The sequence below is a fragment of the Protopterus annectens genome, chromosome 13.part0 (genome assembly GCF_019279795.1).
Source record: "Protopterus annectens isolate FY-2018-M chromosome 13.part0, PAN1.0, whole genome shotgun sequence".
Lineage (NCBI taxonomy): Eukaryota > Metazoa > Chordata > Ceratodontiformes > Protopteridae > Protopterus > Protopterus annectens.
Genome location: NC_056747.1, coordinates 557,431,483 through 557,453,832, shown reverse-complemented (window position 1 = coordinate 557,453,832; position 22,350 = coordinate 557,431,483). Strand labels below are relative to the sequence as shown.

General features: G+C 36.9%; 1 protein-coding gene across 1 annotated transcript in view; it reads right to left on the bottom strand.

The window, feature by feature from the left end:
* AUTS2 (activator of transcription and developmental regulator AUTS2) overlaps nt 1-22,350 on the bottom strand; it is a 3,698,117-nt gene that overhangs the window by 60,305 nt on the left and 3,615,462 nt on the right. The window contains exons 11-12 of the mRNA XM_044054863.1: nt 15,667-15,738; nt 7,860-7,889 (exon numbers count right to left, since the gene is read on the bottom strand). Coding sequence (XP_043910798.1) covers nt 7,860-7,889; nt 15,667-15,738 — 102 coding nt within the window. The remainder of the gene's footprint in view (nt 1-7,859; nt 7,890-15,666; nt 15,739-22,350) is intronic.

Below are 22,350 nucleotides of genomic sequence, written 5' to 3'. Positions count from 1 at the left end.
TTCATCAAAATTTTTTTGGTGATTACACAGCTATTAAATGTCTAAAACTAAAATTATGTATACATTGTATTTCCTTTCCTTTCTCTTTCTTTGCTTTTCCTATTCCTGATTGCAGTAATCATGCAAACTAGCCACCTCTCACCAGCTTGTTACATCTCTAATCACCATACCATGAAAGCTATAGCATAACACCCACACCCACAGACACACACACTTAGTAGACTCTTACTGGCATCAGTGCACACATAGCTTCCTTTGTACCTCACAGAATGCTGATGGTGTCAGAATGATTCACATACCCACTTTCTTTACAGTGCAGAAGCCCTCATTTGCACTAAGTATTAAAGGGCATAACAGAGTAGTTCAATCCACAATTACAGGTACAGATCACTATTCTATTATTGTAGCAGTACAGGTTCTATAGATTTCATACATGCAGTGTAACCCCTCACTATTCCGGAATTAGTGGTGCAGTCATTGTAACAACCACGATGGAGGGGATAATGCTTGTGATGTCAGATGTCTGCTGATGCAACAATCTGTTCCTTAGCACCCCTTATCTCCATGCACTAATGCAAATACCCTTTCAAACCTTTCCTGTCCTTTTGCTGGTGATATAATCCAGTTGCACATAATGCAGACATTTCCTTTGTATTTCTATGACAGCTGTCCCTTCACAACTCCGCAGGCTCTGATGTGCATGCAGGCTGGGAGAAACATATGTACACAGTTCTACACTAATGAGCTCTTGAACCATTTGACTGGTGTAGGAGGTTTCTGGGACTGCATTTCATGTTTCTGAACTACAGTTAGTCATCTTCACATGTCATTTAGTGTACAAAGCACTTACGCAGTGAGCAAAATATTTTTGAAGCTCCACGAGTCTTAATATTGTCATTTACTAATGTTTGAGGCTTGGAATCAAAAATATATTACAGGCCGAAAGAAGGACTGTGTAGCTTATCTTCTGCATACAATAATATCAGCTTTAATTATTTACATCCTTGCTTAATTAAGATAAGCCACTACTGTGACAGCTTAAAGGGGAGCCTGCAATCTTTATAGAATGCAGGAAAGTATGCATAATTAATGGCCATGGATTCGTGGTTCAGTTACTGTCTCCAACTCATTTCCTATTAATTCACTGTGGAGTGTTTGTTACATGGCATGCACAGTGAACTACCACTGTGCAGCCACTCAGAGGTATGACAACACCACATGACTGACAATGCATGTCATGTGATGCTTTATTCTTGGAATTAACATCTCTGGATGCAAATCTGAGACTGCAACTGGAGGTAAAGACTGCTGGTGAAGTGCTGTGCATAGCAGACACGCTAAAAATGCCATCACCTTTGAGTTTCATTAATGACACTAGCAACTTGCAAAGTTTTTATATATTTCCAAAAAATAAGCAGGACAGAGAAAAAAATCAGAGCAAGATAGAAGAGCCAAAATAAACTACCCAGCTCTCCCACACTGTTATTAATATGCCCTTCCAAACATGTGCTGGCAGAGTTGCACCTTATAACACTAGTGCATAGAGTTGCACCTTATAACACTAGTGCATTTCTTCTTTGTTTCCTCTTAATGAGGACATGATGCTGGACTGCCACCACTGCTACCAACTGTAAAGGTCGGCTGTAGCCCCCTGTCCCTAAAAGTGATGGTATGATTGCACTGCTGTCACCAAAAATATCCAGTGCTTCCATGCCTCCACTCAATCAGCCCAGGAATTCCACATGGGCAAGAGAGGGGAATCACTGAAATAGAAAGAGTTCTGCAACCCATCTGTTATTGTACAGGATGTCCAATCAGTGTATTTGATCCACCCAAGAACAGTAATGGGTTGTTGGAAGTGGACTAGCCTGTAGGCACTGTGGAGAAGGTCACCCTTCCATCCCACTAGGTATCACTCATCATAGTTTTTTCAGTAGAGGAAAGGCACTTACATTTACATGCACAAATACCTCCCCCACCTAGTGGTGAGCAATGAAAACTTGCCCAACTTCTTCTGTGGTTAATCACCTACACTAAAGCAGCTGATGCCTATATGGCAGGTCAAGCTGCCTCCCTCAGCATGGGAAGATGGCATTAACTGTTTAAGCCCATCCTTTTACTGACCCCTCAAACAGCCATAATGCTAATCAACACCGGTCACGTGCACCATAGCCAGAGCTTCATCATTCTATTACACGGGACCAGGACTGCAAACAATTCTTGTACAAATGCCATTCAGAGCCAACAGCATAACATAAATAAACTTGTTTGTGACAGAAACATTTCTGTCATTTTTAAGGTGGAATTTGAAAACAAATGCAGGAGTTACAGTAGAAACTTGCAAGATATTAAAAGCTGCTGTTTTATAACCAAAAGTTAATAGGAATATTACATATTGCTATGACTGCTACATGCATACACTTTCTACATGCAACTTTAGCTTTAGATATATGCATTGAACCATCTGCACTTGGAAATTGCAGGATAACAGAATAATTCAGAAACATTTCACAAAGAAAGAAATCTAAGATAAACAGGTAACATGATTCTAAATGTTATGTAAGAAGAACTGTTCTTATTGATTTTACTTATGATAACACATTTAGCTTTCACATTTTACTTGTATTTACTAGCAATAAGCAGAACTGCGAAAACATTACTTTCTATGTGAAAGAAAAGCACTCTAAGAGGATATATCTACCTATTCATCTAATAAAGCAGGTATCACATAACCATCTAATAAAACATTCAGATAAAACAGACTAACTTTTAGAATGCAATGTGACAAGAAAGCATAACCAACATCCGACAGTGTTAAATATCATGATTTAGACTCTGTAGCTACTGAACTGTGTTCATTTTATAAAAAAATCAATAAATGGCATAAACAGAATCCAAGGAAGGTGGTGCTATAGTCGCTGTAAAAAGAGTTTTTTACACAAATGAATGAACTCTCTGATTACTTGAAATTTACCTTGGCCTATTCATATAATAACATTTCTTTTCTTGATGTGAATATAGAGAGATTACCCAACGGCCTCTTAAATACTTCAATACATAGGAAGGCTTGTTATAAGAACTCGCTCTTACATAGAAGTAGTATGCACCCTAGATTTGTTTTTGATAATGTGGTAAAGGGGCAGATTGTAAGAGCATCTAGGTTGAACCCCACTATGGAAGGATTCATATTAGAATTAGAGTTACTTAAAAAGAACTTTATTGATAGAGGCTATGATGTGAAAGTATTTAATTCAACAATTGAAAAAGTATATGAACAGAGAGGGACTATAGCACAGCCTTATTTCTCTGAATATGATATGAATATTAATACTATTCCTAGGATTAATGATACAGGAATAAGATTTCTAACCAACTATACGACAGATTTTGATATTCTCAGGACAAGTGTGTTGAAATATTGGGACACACTCCTGTTAGAAGATGAGTTGGGTAGTTTAGTGGGGGAGAGGCCAACCTTTACTTTTTGTAACAAGCCTAATCTTAAAAGGATTTTATGTTACCCTTCACTCTCTAGTAATAACTCTAATTCTCATCTCATTGGCTTGGAAGTTAACACTATGCCTTGCAGAAGATGTAACCAATGTGTATATATAGAAGAAAACAGTATATTTGAACATCCGGTGACACATAGGCAGTTCAAGTTCAATACAGGTACAGATTGTATGAGCAGAGGACTAGTTTATTTAGCAACATGCACAGCATGTACATCGTTTTATGTAGGGAAAACCAGTAGACAGCTCAGGGAAAGAGTTAGGGAGCACGTCTACCATATGAGTAAACACTCTGAACATAATGCACTTGCTAAACATCAAGACATGTTAGGCATTACACATAACTTCCTTTTTCGTGCTATACAACAGGTATATCCTAGTGCTAGGGGAGGTGACTTTGACAATTTCATCTTAGAATGTGAACTGAGATGGATCATTCGCCTGAGAGCACATCAGTCACCAGGGCTGAATGATAAAATACAAATAAAACCTATCCTTAAAAAAAGGAGAACTAAAAAAGTGTGTAATAATAAATGAATTATATTATCTGAACATATGATATTTTAAGACTAGATAATTTTAACTGTTTTATATACATATTTCTTATACATATTTTTATACAGATGCCTATATATATATTTTTTTTACATATACTATAGTATGCTACATAACCTATTATGTACATATATGTACAAACATATGAAATATTTATTATTAGAATAGGTACATATAGTTTAAATATATAATGTGTTTTTAACTATTCATTGCTTTTCATTTAATGAATGTTGATTGTCTAATGAGCTGACCAATGAATGTATTTTCTCCTGTATATATAAGCATGATTAAATGGATGTAATTGTGAGTTGATAAAGCCTACGGGTGAAAGCGCTACTCTTTTATTAAATTTATTTGGTCTACAGACTGCTGCTGGATTTCACTACTTGATACCATTTTACTGCATTTCTTAGTGGATATTGATGCAAGTGACTCTTTTTACAGCGACTATAGCACCACCTTCCTTGGATTCTGTTTATGCCATTTATTGAATTTTTTTACACTTGTGTTATTGTTGGCAACAGAATCCTGTTCCAGTTGCTGATCGTTTTTCTGCTGTGTTATTGTGTTCATTTTATAATCAGCTGTAATTATTTGGGGTGGATTTATCATTGACTGAAAAATTTGTTATAGCTATGGGTAGCTGAGTTGAAATTCCTAAAGCATCAATTGCACAAAACACAAGACATCAAGGAACACAATGCCTATCACTGTTTTTCACAGGAAATCAATACTACTTCAATTTATCTCTTATTCCAAATAACTCTCTTTATGCCAGTGCAATTTCTAAGTATGCCCAGGCAGTGATTCCCTGGTTTTGTCAGATTTTTCTCTTCTTCATGTTGGTGCAAGGGAGTTAGTGTATGTAAGTTCAGATGTGTGTGTTTGGGTGGGGGGTTGGTGAGGTTCCCGATATTTGTGCTTTGCGCATTATGTTTCAACATTTTTGACGCTTGTTCGTTTGACTTTCCATTAATTGACTAGCATAACAGTACGGGATTAAAGGCAGGGATCAATAAATCTCTTTGGGAACTGGTATAATAGTGATATGATCCATGGCACCAAGCACTCAACTATGGCAGAAGAAATAAAGCAGACCCAAGCTCTCAACCATGCAAAAAGAAAGAAAGTGGCATAGTGCAAACTGATGCAACACAGAGCACAACAGTTCGTTGGGGAAACAGAACCAGAAAAACAAACACAAAAGGAAATGTGTTTCTGAAAAAATATTCATGCCCTAAATAATAACTATACAGGAATACAGTTGTTGAGTAAAGCCAGCCTACAAAAGAATATTCACTACAAATTATTGCATTTATTTGCTAGTTGTGCTTACTTATTGACTGATTGACTGATTTATTGATTAATGCACTAACTTCTAGTTATTTTGACACAAGTTCTGAGAAGACACTTACACATTAATATTACAGTTAGCGACTAATAACATGAGAGCACTGTGTGCTGTTTTGGAGAGTTTCTCCTTTTCCCTTTGTTGTGCAACAGAGTCAGTATGTGGGGTGTAGGGATACGCTATGAAAAAAACTTTATTTTAAGTTGGTTCACTGCATCATATAATGGGCGGATTTTTTTCTCCCTATGATATGCAAACCGAAGTCTCTTGCCATATACATTTTGTTTCAAGAAAGAGGCTCTTTATCAACTTTTCTGACTTTTTTAAAGATGTGCACAGTTTTCCTAACAGGCAAAAGTGTTCAAATTTGGGCCCGATATGGCTTGCCCATCTGCACTACAAACTGCCTGGCTCTGCTAATAATACCTCCATCACTGTACCCAGCACTCTCTAGTTTCACTGCACTCATGACATGGTGCTGATCTGTCTTTGGGTAATACGAAATAATAAAAAGGTCCCATTTTTGCCTGACAAATGTGATGACTCCCCCCTCTCTTCATATAACTCCTCCTCATATTCTTTTCCAAAAGCACAATGATGCACCTTTTAGTATTAATCAAATCCTTTTCAATCTAGGCTTCTCTTTGAAGTTACATATTTTTCACTGTTTTGCTTACCCTAGTTTAAAATTAACGATCTAAGGCCCTTGCAAATGCACACACACTCTTTTTTGATGTCTTACCCCACCTGCAATAGCTGTTTAATGATCAAAATCACAAGCCCCACAAAATTAACACACACAAATGGTAAGTAAGAAATTTGAAGATCTAGTGATGCAATGCGAGTATTAGTGAGAAGAATATTTTAGTAACGTCACAAAGCACAGCACACCCTCACTACCACTGATTTTTCTCTTGTGAAGCTATTCCTAAGTAGGGGCATTTCATATTATTCAAAAAAAATTTTTTAAAAATTATATTTTTTCTAATAACTACCCTGCTTTCTTCCACTTATTTCTCTTAATGTGCTAACACAGGATGCCATTCTGTGAAAGGTTCTGTTTTCGGACTGTTAGAAAGCATGCTTTTCAAGTAAATGTATGTCTGCACGCTTGCATGTGTGCACGTCTTTGGGTGTCTCATTAGTATCACATTACTCCAGTGGGAAATGCCCTTTCTCAAGCAAAGATGTTGCAGTCCAACAGCTGAATAAATAAAATAGTTGCATATGGGGGGAGACAACTACTTTCAAAAATGATGTGTATGTGTGGGGAGACAGGACTTATCCCCTTGAATAAATAGCATTTACCCATCGTGCAATATGTTTATCTTTGCAAAAATGTGCTTGCCAATTAAATGATATGCAACTGTGTGAGGCTGATGCCCCACACAAAATATTGTTTTGAAAACAATCTTCATCGCAAAAAAAATGCTTTCAGCTATTAGTTCAGCTGAAGCAAGTGTCACTTTGACAAAGCACCCTATAACCATGCATTCATCTTTGTACCACAAACAATGACACTGGACTAATTACTAATGTCACAAAGAAGAGATGTCAAAAAGATAGAATGTCACCTGTGCTTACATACTGATGAATCTGTAACTTAACATGCCCTTTACAACATCAAAACAGCCCAAGTGCTGTCTGTTTAACAGGTGCAAGAATGAAGAGAAATGCAAGTTGCAAGTGACAGTATATACTTCCAGGAGTCATAATTAATTCCAAATAATAAAGTTACTCTTCAAAGCAGTCCTAGAAATTGTAATAAATAAATGTAACAATCCCCCAGCTTACAATAAAAATCTACAGTAAAACCCTCTGCAACACTAGAACTTTCTCCCACATTTGATTCTTACATGTTGACAACATTTTCTAATGAAGAAAAACAAAAAGCTTTGCAATTCAATAGCATGCTTCTGAAAGGGATCTGATTAGTTATCCTTCACTGATTCATTAATGGTACTATATCATTTTGAAAATGCTATGCCTCAAAGGCGCATTGTTTAGTAAATTATATCAAAAATAACAAACTCTGCATTTTTGTGTTTTACTTGTTATAAGACAAGCAATTAAAATGCATGCACGTTTTTCTGCTGAAGCAAACACTTTGTGAAATGACTTATTTATTTTAGCAGTTTCGGTCTCAAAAATCCATTAGCTCTTTCACAAAAACGATAATGTTAAGGAAGTCTCCACAACAAAATGTACTTTTTTATTCCCGTTTTAAAGCTCTATAACAAGAACTAGGAAAATTCTTAACAAATGTTCCACATGACTTTTAACAGAACAAGGTACCTATCTATGTGCAATTTCTAACAGCTCGTTCACTATAACACAAAAATGTCACACTAAAAATGACAAACGCTTCATAATTAATTTGTCTGCCTTCCCATGGGGAACCTAGAAGAGATGAGAATATTTTTAAATTGCAGTTTTCTTACCCTCAGCATGGGCCTGAACGGATCCGTCAACTGTGAAGGGAAAAATGACAGCTCAGTTACACGCTTGTCACTCAAACAATCGCTCAAATTAATGAACTCTTCATGAATCATTATTTGGTAAATTAAAATGTTACAATTTTACTTTCAAATGAATCATTTTCAAGGAATAATTAGACCTTTTGTGTATCGTGTTTGTACTCTCTGTGACCTGTCATATTAGCTGACAAGCTTTCAAGTCACCCTGAAAGGAAAGCATACAGCTGCCATTTATTTTTGCTTGTTAGTAAAAGTAGCATTTTTAAAACTTGAAAAAATAATATATCATTCTTAGCATAACATTTCTACTACAGTATACAGCTATCAACTCTCAACAAATCTCACATTTTAAAAGGGTATACATAATATTAAACCAAGCTATTGGGAGAAACAGGAGTTTAAATTGCGTACTGAAGAAAGTATCGCCTGTTTCCTTTTCTTTGGCTACTAGGAATATTTCAGTTCAGTGTGACTATCAGCCAGGATATAAAAGCCATTGCAATTCAGCATTTTTGATCTGTGTGCATCTTTGAGATTCTCATTTGAATAAGGCATAATCTTCTTTTTATCTAAGCTTACAAGTTTTCTGCTTACAATTCACAGCTATCCCACACTGACCCTGCTTCTCTCTCTGGTAAACCTTACTCAGCCACTCTTCAAAGGAAAGCATAGACTGTCTCCTTAACAAGTGTGTTGTTCCAGACGGAATTTATTCTTTCAATAAATTATGAAAACAAAACCATTAAAAATCCAAGTAAAATAATAAATTATTTATTGAAGCAGAACACATTTCAGGTAGCTTGCCCTTGGTTTCAAATACTAGGTTTCACAGCAAGCTTATATACACAAAAGTGTTGGGATGCTCCCTACCTTTAATTTAAATGTGCAACATGGAATATTAATGAGTTATTGAAAGGTACAGGAATAACCAACCATGCATATGAAATATTAGACCATGTTTATAATAAGAAGGAAAAAGATTCAGTATGGCATTAGGCTAATGAGAATGAATATATTTAGCATCCGAATAAAGGGAAAAAGAAACAAAGAAACGCATGTCATTCTTAAGGAGAAAACGTTTCCGAGGCAATGGCTACAGTCTATCAGTGAGTGTAGTGATAGATAACCAAACAATACGAGTCTGGAAGTAATATGTGCACTATACTTGGATATGGTTTACATGGATGCAGGTATAGTGCATACCTTGAATAGCACTGCTACCACATTTCAGAAACAGCTATACTATGAGACAGAACCGCAGACAAACTGCCTTACATTGCAGCTAAAAAAGTACAGACATGGGGGAAAATGAGTCCAGTGTCCTCCAAAGGAGTACAAATTGTAAATCCATCATTATATTTTTATTATGAAAGTGTGAAGAAAGCACTGTGCGATAAAATCAGCACAAAATCAAGATAATTTTTACAACATAAAATTATAAATTAATAAATTAAAGAAATACGAAACAATACAAAATACTCTAGAATGCACAACAACTACAGTGTACGGTCACCTAAGGTTTTCCCTAACTCAGTGCCTTGCATTTTAACTTAAAATAACTGTCTTGCTGATGATTCAAATGCATCTTCACAAGCAGATGGTATTTTATGGATCTCAAAATGAAAATATCAGAATCACTCACCTAAATCTGCAAAAGTATTGAATTTTATGAGGTGGAAGCAATGTCAACTACTACGTCTCATGTTACGTTCTGGGAATCACCAACAGTCTATAATGGTACAGCATGCTGGAGAAAAAGCTATAAGCACCTGTTAAAGATACGCAGGATTCAAGTCACAAAGGGTTTCAAAGGTCATATTCCGACTCTTCACAGCAGACCTGGCTGCAGTGGGGAACCACAATAGGTCAACTAAGAATGGGTAATACGACTGCATGATGACCGCCCATTTAGTAGTAAGGCCACTGAGTTTGGAAACTGCTGCAGACATTCAAGGTTAGAATCTGAGAGCCCCAAGTAGGGCAAAATGCATTAGTTAAAGTGTAAATACACTACTGTATATACCAGAGTAGAAAGATTAATTTAAAGGAGTTAAATGTTTAATCTTGAAGTTTCTTCCAAAGTGAAAGTAGGCTGATCTCATGACAAGTGAAACCTGGGTAATTAAGAGTAACTCCAATACAACTAAATCCTGACAAATTCTTCAGCTGGGTTCCAAAAGGAGAAAATATGACATCTGTGAGGTCCTAACACAACATGCACCAGTATATCTTCTGTCTTTTCTTGTCATCTAATACATGCCAGCCATGTAAGGAATGGATACTACTTGTCTCCAAAGTCTGACATATGTTCTTATGAAAAGGACAGCAGCTGAATATTATAAGTGTAAATGCCCCTGCAGATGTCAGTCATGTAAGACATTTTTCTCTGGTGTATACTGCACACAACAAAGGATCACTACTGAACCATGTGGCACCCTGAAAGGACTCTTGAAAATAAAAACATCAAACACAATCCTGTGGAATGCCCTGATATGCAAAGATGAACCTTTCAAAACTGCAGAAGTCTACAGTGGGTTCACATACATTCAGTCAAGATACTACACTGTGTCTAAAGCTGCCAAGAGATTACAGAGGGACATGCTATGACAGCTACATGACATCACTGTACGTGAAAGATGTGTTGCTGATCTAACATTACTGAAAGCATACAAATGTATCAGTGAATGAAAATGGCTGGTTACCAAAGCTGCCATTTTCATATCCTGGTTGGCAGAGCATCAGTGAATAAAAAAATGTAAACTGCAACATTTTGCAGGTAGTGAAAATATTCAAACACTGTAGGAAAAAATACTTTAGCTTAGATATAGACATAGGTTTACTAACTTGCTTTTATTTTGATTGTTCACATATGTTACTATGTTACTTTCTCATTAACACATTAATAAACACTGCGCCCATCGTGAAGGCAGAGGCTGCAGTGAATGACTATACTTTCCCAGCATGCAGTGACCTCAAAGTTTATTATAGGGACAGATGCAGGGGGTAGAGCTCTCATTCTATGGGAAAAGATATGAATGCAGTAGAAATGCATTCCAGTTTAAAATTCTTATACTGCGGCTGGCAATAAAAACAGTGTAAAATATGTACATAACATAGTTATCCTAACAGACTCACGAGTATATGAACAATCAAAATATTTCTAAAATGGATATTGAGGCGAGTGTCACAGGTGTGAAAGACAGACAGAGGTAATCTCAATAATCTGACATTTTCTACAAAGTCATACTGATTGTCTGTAGTAATTGTGGAAAATGCAGTGGGTGAATAGTCGTTTCCCAGTATGCGATCTTCTTAGAGTTAATTATAATAAGTAAAAAGCAATTGTGCAGTGGAGTGCCATAACTAAGCAAAAGGTGAAATAAGCCTGCCAAGTGCAAATTTTATAATCCTGATGCAGTAGTCTTCCCTTATATTATGTAACCTTTATTTCTCAGCATCATAGCACTCTAACACAGATTCTGACCTATTCTAACACATAAATATCTTCTATTGTAGCAAATGAATATCTTCTAACTTCAGTGAATTCCCTCAGTGCTAATAGAAACTGTTCTTATCCATTTGAAGTCTCAGTGCCCTGTAGCCAATGACAGACCATCATTGTGCATATAGTCCCTTTAAAACAAGGTCTTGATCATGTTATCTACCAATCCTCACCATACCTCTTTCTCACCAATTGCATTACTACTTTTTTTTCAAGCTTCTGGAATCTGCGGTGGTGCAGCGGTAATGTTGTTGCCTCTCAGCAAGAGGTTCTCCCATTCGATTCTCGGCTGGAATGCAGGGAGTGCCTTCTGTGTGAAGTCTGCATGTCCTCTCCGCGGTTGGATGGGCGTTCGAAAGACATGTGCAAATGGGCATGCCTTTGTTGAAGGTTGGACGTTGAGCTGGCACCTCAGCGTTCGTGAAAATCTACTGCCAATCATTAGCGGACCAGAGTTCCGGTGTGGCGACCCCTAACCGGGAATAGCCGAAAGACAAACAAACAAACTACTGTAGCTAAGTGAATAACTTGCACTGTGAAACCTGTGTGGACACACTACCCTTCTGAAATATAAACAGTTTTGTTCCTCTGGACACTACTTCTGAAAGCTCATGTATGAATCAAGTTGCAAGCACCATTTGCAGCTTTGAAAAGGATTTGCATAACAACAAAATTGGGTCCTGTCACTTACTGATGATTCATCTAACAATGCAGTCCAATCTTTTGTATGGGTTTGTTGTCTGTTTAATGTCTTTGTGGGTTAGTTCTGGTCAATAATAATCACTGAAGACAGGACCAAAAAGCAATCACAGCTGACAGATGGAAAGTGGTGGTGGTAGGCAAATATTTGTGCAAAGAAGCTTGTCTTCACTGGGAAGGCAGTACATCTGTAGAATAGTTGCCCCAACTTGGTAATGAACTGTAAAACCCGAGAAAGCTTAGGTGCGTTTTGGCTAGATGGACACATGTAGGTGGAGAGTAAGGATTTCCTATAATGCTGTCTGCATAATGGAGTGAATTAGAAGATTTAAGATTTATTTTCCCACTAGATACCTTTACATGAATTCATGACCATCTTCTCCTGCACTGTAAATACAGCCACTCCTTGAATACATCAATGTGTATACTGCTGCATTTATTTGCATACTGTGCAAGCTAACAAATCTAGAAATACAGGTCCATATTTGTCATATCAACATTTTTATCACTTTGCCATGTGTACACTCCCACAAACATTGACATGATTTGTCAGAAGATAACTTTATTCTCAGAACTAGATTAAACAATATTAATATAAGCATCTACCACTGTATGACTTTGCTGACTCTACTGCTGACACAGAACTCAAGTTTTGCAATTGCTCTGTTTGTTGCCAACCAGCCAGTTTTCAGCTGCAGTTCTTTGCACAGTACTTCGGTTCATCATCACTGAGAACATTATCTCGCTCTGTATGGAATGAAAGGTTTGACTTGAAATTCATAAATCATGCCATGTATGCCTGCCCTTCTTGGCATCTGTATACTGTTTGCTAACCTTATCAAAGAACACAGCGCCATTTGTTGCACACAGGCTTTCACACATTCTACATCATATGATTATGACAAAAAGCAAAAAGCAATTCATTCAGTCATCCTTCCTGAATTCGTCTGTTACCGGAAGAACTTGGCAACGTAACATAACACCCCCTGATGGCTTGATTTCACAGTGGGTAATATTTACGTCTGTCTCCTCCCACCGCCTCCAGCTATTTCTTCGGTAATGAAAGGATACAGTTAAGAAATTCTGTTCAGTAAAATGTTATTCATCTTAATTGTTTCAATCGTTTGCAGTGAACAAACCTCCCTCTTTCTATGCATTTACAAACAGCGGATGATGTCTACACTGTGACTGGGCATGTCTTTAATTACCTGCATTTCTTTAGAACAACAAGCTTTTTCCAAAGAATGGTCTCTATATGAGACAGGATGACTAAGACTGTGAATACTGAGACATTCTACATGTATGTCTCTATTTAATGAATCCATGTTTTACATCAGTGCACTAATGATCTGGTCAGCCAAAGGATGTGTAAATTTCATACCTGTTCCTCTCACTAGGTATACATTCATGCCATCTGAGCTTTGAAAATGTGCCCACCATCAGTGGTAGAACCCTGTCTTCATTAAATGAATGGACTTTCCTTGCCCTTGATAGAACTAGTGAATATGTTTACACACGTGCAACATACAAACACATGTGGACATGCACACGCACATCATATATACACAATGTTTTCTTGCACAGCATCATGAAGTCAGAACACAGGCTCTCATTTGCTAGTTCTATTTTTCATATTCTTCTACAGTGGTAGGCCAGTAACAATGACTTCATCCTGCATATTGATGAAAATGCCAACCCCTTCTTAACATGCACAACTAACTGCAGGGTAGCTGCACATTTGTTACCAGAATGGCGATCCTCATATTATCCTCTCTATCCTCCTTGGACTTTGAAACAGATGAGGTACATTTTAACCTGAACGATTCAGATTCTAAAGCAGATGAGTTGCATATTTCGACATGTCATCTCATTACGTGTTGTCTAGTGTAACCGTTCTCTATCTCTAAATTAATAATACCTCTGTTCCACTCATGTATCCACTTGCATGCTTGACAGATAACTCCTTTTCAGTTCATACACCCTTTAGACGTTTGGTAATGTGATCTAGAGAGGCAAGAAACAATGCTCCGGCAATTAACACAGAGGATTAATGCTCTGAATTGTTAACAAGTTGATTCCTCTTGCCAGGGATACAAGATTGATTACATCCACCTTCATTTGTGTACTGTCTCAGTTAACCAGACAGTATTCCCAGGTGGTTCCTAGAAAGGGTCACTTGTGTATGTTTGGCTTACCTTGTTAACAAAGGTATGACAATAAATTTAAAATAAACCTAATACAGCACTTCTTAAATTAAAGTGTACCTGCAACAGCATATGTGATTCTGGAACAGTATGAGCTTCACCCCCATAATGGATGAACAGACACTGACATACATCAGAAGACAGGGACATGGCAGGAGGTGCTCCAGGTTTCAGAACAGCCTTGACATTACTTCAGTGATGTCTGGTATAGATGTCTGACTGCTAGTCTCTGTATGAATTTTAATATTCCCTAAGTCCTGCTGTTAATCATGGAAAATTTCTTTTTTTTTTTCTTTGATAACTAGGATGCAGGGATCAACTGTTTTGGCAACTACAAATAACCTGGTATGAGAACATTTACCAATCTTAAAAAGAGGGATCAGCTCTATCTTGGATTTAAAGGGTCTTCCTCTATATAGCTATGTAACTGCATAATAAGGCAGAATTCTGTGAGGGATTTTTTAAAAGCTACAAGAGATAGTCCCTTTCTATTAGATGAAACGGTCACAGCACCTGAAGAAATCTGATGCTAGTTTTTACTGCATACAAGACAGCTAACACACTAAAGCTCTCTGTAACTTACAAGTAAGGAGGATGTTGAAGCTGTGCATTAGGGTAAGGCTGTTTCACAGATGCATTAAATCGATAATGTGGGGTTGAATTTCAAACCATATGAAAATGACCATAATTTCTTTTAAGAGCTTTTCCATAATAAAGAACAGATTTATGAGAGTACTCACTGTAACCATAAATGTTTAAATAGAAGGATAATTGTTGCAATGCATTCACAGTATGAAATGACGGCACAAACCAGTGTAGAGGTCCTGACATCGGCATGGATGAAAGGCTGCAACAAATATACCATAGTGTCTAAACCAGATGAACTTGTACAGTAGGCATCCAGTTTTTAATGTTTAGAAAAGGTGTGGATGTAAGTCTTAACAGCAGCTTCACCAATGCTTGCAGCAAGGAAGGGCTTAAAGAACTAAAGCTGATTTTGTTAAACCTGCTCTGACATGCTCATCTAAGGTCATGCAATTGTTTTTGTAGCCTCATGAGCAAACGTTACTAAGCATTAATAAATTGCTGCATAACCCACAGCTACACATGGTACACAGGTATATTAACTGAAACGATGACAAATATTTATCCGAGAGATTATTCACACAACCCAGTATATGCACATCAGCTGATTACTTTCAATACAACAGATCTAGATGCAAAGTAGGAATCAACAATCCAAGCACGTAAACTACGTAAAGAAACAAAAACAATAAAATGAAAAGTGCTTCTCACTGTTGCTGAAAATTCTTAAATAATAAATGGTATGACAAATTACAAGGGCAGAACATTGCACTCTACTTACCCGTGGATCCTTCTGTAGTAGGGTATGTGGAACAGCCCCAGGTCTGGCTGCTACATCAATAGGATTGGATGTCTGCAAGTAATAAAAAAAAATGAAGACGGGAGAAAACAGAAAAAAAACAGGAATATAGTTATACACTGTATATGCAGCAACGATGGGTAAAATGCAGGTAAATAGTCCACATATATGAACTTCAACCTGAAAGGGATTGCTACTGATACATGTCTTTTGTAAATGAAGGCACCAGCACACTGTTATACATTTTTCAGCAGTTAAACTCTATGTGACTCTAACAATGTGACACTTATAATTCCATAAACATTCTGCATGAAGCTGTTTACTTTTCTTTCATGAATGCGTGTTCTTCAGCTGCACTGGACATACAGTCTGGAGGCATACCAGCTACCATAACATGAGGAAACCATAGAAGTTTCTTACAGTTGTAGTACAGCCTGTAGAAACCAGCTGCACACAGTCTAGTTCTATACAGTCTGGAGGCATACCAGCTACCATAACATGAGGAAACCATAAAAGTTTCTTACAGTTGTAGCACAGCCTGTAGAAACCAGCTGCACACAGTCTAGTTCTATGACTTGGTCACTGTTTTTCTGTGTACAGTTTGCATGTGTTTCTTATGTCCACACTGGGCTTTCCTCTTACATCTCAGATACATGTTGAAAAGTCAGACTGTGATCCTCTAAAATGGCCATAGTTAATAGTATAGTACGCATGTAAGTGAACGTCTCATTTATGTGTGTGCATGTGTGTGTGTGCATATCCTACAAAAAACTGGTATCCTATCAAAACATTTTTCTCCACCCAATGTTGATTGTTTGCAGGAATCTGCTATAGCTCCCTTGTATCCCATCCTAAATGGGATGAATAAAGCAAGTGAAAGTGAATAAATATGGAAAATCTTAAACTGCTCCTCTACTCTGTACACTAGCTTTGACATGTAATTTTGATTTGCCAAAACAGGGCAATAGTGTATATTGTAAGGACAAAAAGTCAGGATCTTCCTAGGTTTACACGCTTTAATGTCATTCGCAAATGCAAAGGTTTCCCTGTATTCTATATCCACACATAGTGGACTGAGCTAATACTTCTGATGCAATTTGCTGTCAATAGTGTCTGTTATATAGAAATATGAATAGTCATTTTTCACCTGCAGTATGCAAACGAAATGAAGGTGTTCACACTAACTTATGACCAACTGTTTAAAAATGCAGTCTGTAAGTAAACTACACCCACTGCATCACTTCAAGAAAGATGATATCAGAATGATTAATAAGTCATTTTGCTCTGTTAACATTTCTGATGTAGGCTAATAAATTAATTAGGTTATTACGACATGTTAACAGATCTGCAGTGTGCTTAAATATGCTAAATGGGTAGGTAAAACTGCAAAAACCACAAAGAAGTAAGGAAAAAAGCTTGCAGACAAAGATGATGTCAAAGTTCACAATGGCCCTGAGAATGCTTAGACGTAAAAAAAGAAAAATATCATTACAACTTCCGTATTACCTGACAATGAGGCCATCAAGCAATGTTAAGGGTATGGGCTACATGCAGAATACGAAGACAGCAGTATCCATTTCACTGAATAAAACAAAATAAAGGCTACTTTTGCCAAGAGGCAGACATAGAAAGTCATAGAAAATAAATGAAATGGTATTACTAAAATATGTAGCTTATTTTCTCCAGCTTAATGTGGCACTGGTGCTGAAATAATTAAGATGTAAGAGCACAGGGGATGCAAGACATCAGATGCATATTTACTGTATAGGTCATCAAAAGAAACATTTATTGAATTGTTTCACAGATGGGCTGATGTTTAGCACTATATGCTGTAGTCTTAAACTTCATCAGCTGTTGCCTAAAGGTTTAGATAGTATGCCATGGTCAGAACACCACAAAACGTTGTTACGGATAGACAGATAGATAGACAGACAGACAGATACATACATACATATATAGACAGATAAATAGAAGCATTTAACACTGCATATATTTTTACTATGAAATATGGAAAAATTAAGGATTAGAGTTTTTTGTTGCAGACAGGCTTATATGAGGCTAGAATATTTTCACTTTCAGAAATATAGCAGAAAACTAAAGAAGAGCCTGTGGATGGAATTCAGAAAACTTACAGTAAGGGATAGGCTCAATTTAACCCTTATGGTAAGCTCAATTTAACCCTTGTGGTAACCATTTCCAATTCAAAACAGGCCTACAGCACTGCTGTACCATGAAATGATGCAGCATCATGGGAAGGCTGTCTGATATCTGATGTTAGTATGATCGTGTGTTTGTGTGTGTGTGTGGGGGGGCTGTGCAAAAGTGATGCATCGACCACCAGAGGAGAGCAATGCAAGAAAGTGCTGATTTGCATAAATGACAATTACTGATAATTCACAGACATGTAAATTAGATGATAATGAGGTCTGTGCTCATTGCATCTAACATGTCTCTGAACTGCATTTTCCACAGTTACAGAAACAATCCTCTTTGGCCACAGCTCTTTGCCACTGGTAGTGGAGTTCTTTCTGATGCCCTGCATATAACATTTTTGCAGTTGGGACAAAACTCCAAAGCATTCAGTCATTTTCTTAAATCAGTGGCATGATTACTTTATGAAGACACATAAGTAATACTACAAAATAAAAAAAATATATCAAAGCTATAAAATTTAATAAGATTAAATAAATGTTACTTATTAATTTATTTTGGTTAGAGAACATCACAGCTAATGACTTGAGAAAAATTCATATCCTCTTTTTTTAGCAGGACTTAACACTGTTGAGGCAAATGTTTTTAGTAGTTTACTCTCAAAATGTTGAAATTCATATGGTCTAACATTCATTTGATCAACCCATATGGTCGATACATGCATATTAAGTAGTTCATTTGGTCTACAAATTACCTGTCGACATTATGTAGACAACACGGCAAGGATTTACCCTTGTCAGCACTATTGTGCGATCTCGAAGTTGTAATATATAAGTAGCAGGGGGTGTGGGGGACAGCCCTCCTGCAAAAACACTACTGTCAGCACTGCAGGTGTTTTTTGACCATTTAAACTTCAACATTTTTTTTCAGTATTTTGAATGTTCAGTGTAATGACGTTCAACGTTATGACCATCAACCATGTGAATTTCAACATTTTGATAGTAAACCATTTCTAGCTCACATTTTAGTCACATGCTTTTATATTTTTAATAGAAATGCCATTTCCCACAAGAAGGCTGACAATGCACTAGCCAAGCATATTATTTCCCATAATGATCATTCATTTAAATTTATTGTTATTGACAAGCTAGAATGTAACGTTAGGGGTGGCCCACATTCTCTTAAATTATTAGAACTAGAACTGAAATGGCAAACTAGATTAGATGCTAGTAGATTCCCTGGACTTAATGATGCGCTTTTTATAGGTGTCCTTTTAAAATTAAAAAGCTTGGCGAGATAATTTTTAATACTAGTGCAATATTATTACACCACTAGAACATATATAAAATCAACCATTTTTTGTTTAAATTTATAAGTACTATTTACCAAAAACTTTTTTAACTAAATTATTTATAAGTAAGTTATTTATTTTAATTTAGAGTATGAATAGATGTGTTTTGAGTCTACCTGCAACTTATGCTGTCTGTGCTCTTTAAATGTAAAATTGTTTTTAATTTAATTGTTTAATGAGGCTTTAATTACTCTGATTTTTGCACCTTTTTTACTTTAAAATGTATGTACAAACAGTTGTATAATTGTTCTGAGGAAGGCTAACTATTGTAAGCCGAAAAGCGCTTTGACTCTTCTTGTTTAATAAAAGGGTTCATTTTCCAGGTTGGTCGTGGTGTGTGTTTCGAGTTTTACATATTTTTAATAGAAGGCATATTTTTTTTTGTAAGCCATGGTGGTGCACCGGTAGCATTGTCACCTCCCAGCAAGAGGTTCTCCTGTTCGATTCTCGGCACCTCGGCACCGTAAAAATCTACTGCCAATCATTAGCGGACCGGAGTTCCACTGTGGCGACCCCTAACCGGGAAAAGCCAAAAGAAGAAAAACAATAGAAGGCATATTGTTCATTTGCAGAAACAAAATAATATAATCCCAGTTCAGCATAATTAAAAAAAAAAAAAGAAGAAGAATACAGAGACACACATACACACACACATAAAATAATTCCAGTACTTGTGTGAAAATCAGTTGATAATATCTATAGAAGTGATAACCCTGCACCAAACAAACACATGGAAACAGCAGCTAAAGCCCTAGAGATCCATCTGTTAAAGTCAAGTATATATATCTGGTGTGAATATGTTATCAAATATTGCTCTGTACCTTTGCTATGACAGTAACTATGTATCTGGAATCTACATAGCCTGTACCATGAAAATGTAAAGTTTCTATCTTCATTTTGATTTCAGCAGCAGCATCATTCCTTTGTAGCTAAATGCATTACATTTCTTGGGAACATACAATAAAATAGGATCCTGAAGTATTCATTATGTCTAGGAGTTTTGCAATGGCTTTTTATATGAACTTTCATTTGCTGTTGAAAATAATATGACCATTTGATATGTGACACAGTATGAGGATGTTCTGCATGTTCCCATTAATAATCAAGTTTTAATTTAGCACAAGCATTCTAGCTCTGTAAGAAGTGAAGAGTCAAGAGTTCTGGAGGAAAGTTAACACAAAGTAGATGGAAATTGGAGAAGGGTCCTATGGAGTCTGGTATGATTAGTTTATGGGATCACAACTGATGACTGAAGATTGCTGGTTATAGGTTTTGCAGTTTCTGACCTGATGGAATATACAACTGAAAGAAATTCTTTAAACTGCTAAAAAATCATGACGTAACCTCCGCTGAATGCACATCAGAAGTTTTCACACAGGTGAAATAATTAAGAGGATTATCAGTAAATGTAAACCCAAAGAGTTATATTTAGCTGCACAGGAAAACGTAATGCAAGCTGAATCATTTCATTCTGGAGGAAGAACCACTGACTGGATCTAATACTTTTTATTAGCTATTAAAGACATATTCCTTAAATGAGTATAGTATTCTAATTAATGCCGCATACTGTTGTGTGAAAGATTTAAAAAATGGAATCATCTAGATGGAAATTGCAAAGAAGATAAGGTAAGATACCATGTTGAACATTGTGACCCACAAGATTTAAGGTACAGGGCATTCATCTACAATCCTGGTAGTGTAACAGCTGAAGACATAATACAGTATCAGTTCAAGGTGCATATTGCAAGCAGCCCTACATGTGCAAAGGCTTAGCATCCATGTCTGTCCAGTTCAGTTACATTTTACTGTATTCGAAGGCAAACATTGCATTCATACTACTGTCCTTCCTCAATGTACCTTCTGATGTACAAGCAAGTGGCATCAGATACATTGCATTCTGCATACTGTAACAATATACTGCATTGGCAGCCTTGCTGCCAAGGTGGTCCTCCTCCTCCAATCAGTATTAAGATGCAAAGGCCTACAACAGTTCTCCTAAACTCTGTTTGTCTGGTCTCCTGTCAGTCTGTTACTCTTCCTAACCACTCAGTTCTACTACAGCAGTGTTTTGAGTCCCACAACACTGATCTGAACCTTCAAGTATCTGAGAAATTCCTTTGGAGATAACTAGTTTATCTTCTCTGTTCCACAATGTGTGTTGAGAGCTGTAACACCCAACTCGCTGACAGCTAAGCCACCTGTTGGTTAAGAACATCTGACAACATGACAGGGACAGCTGTTACTAATGTAGTAATTTTGGTATTCCATATGAGAAGTGCCAGGCAACAAAATAATTACATTATTGTCGAATGTTGGAGGACTCCTAGCACCTAATAGCAATGTCTACTGGAAGTTTAATGGGAAGTGATAGTGCAAGTTCCAACTCTATGAAAATTAAACCATGAATCCAAGAAAAAAAACTCCAGCAAATTCCAAATTTTCACTGCTGCTGCTGCAGCACCCTTAAAACATTTCTGCCCTGACTACCCCCATTATATGGGGTTGTACTCATTACAGCCAGGATACTTATTATACTAACTCTGATAAAAATGTACTTTGGAGAAGGGGAAATAGTCAGATGTACAACAGTTTTAAAGTTAGTAAATGCCCTCCCCCCCTACACTGCATCACACTTAAATTCTTAGCGTTCCAAGTGTTACGCCTATCCTCCTCATATTTCCAATGGGCACCCATCTATTAGTGCTTCCCTATAAAATGAGTCATATATGCCTTATAGACAGCATTGCAGACTCTTTGGTTTTCCTGCATTTGTTCATGATATTATGTAGCCGTAGCTTAAACTATCACACAATAACTTTAGCATGCAGTATGGTGCATCACAAAGTCCTGTATTACTGCATACATACACTATTGTTGATAACACTCTGTTACTAAAATATCCAACTGCCTTCTAGCAAGTTGCCATTTTAATAATTTGATGAATAAACACTTTGCAAAGGCACATTTGTTTTAACATCCTGATCTCTCTGATGGAACAGCTGAGACACTCTGTCAGGGTACTCCACAGTTCAAATGTCTTGGCAAAATAATCTGCTAGACATTTTACCTGGCACTTAGCCTGAATATCACAAATGTTCAACCTGCTAATCATGAAAGGACGATCTCAGACCTGCTAATCAGGAAAGGACGATCTTAGACCTGCT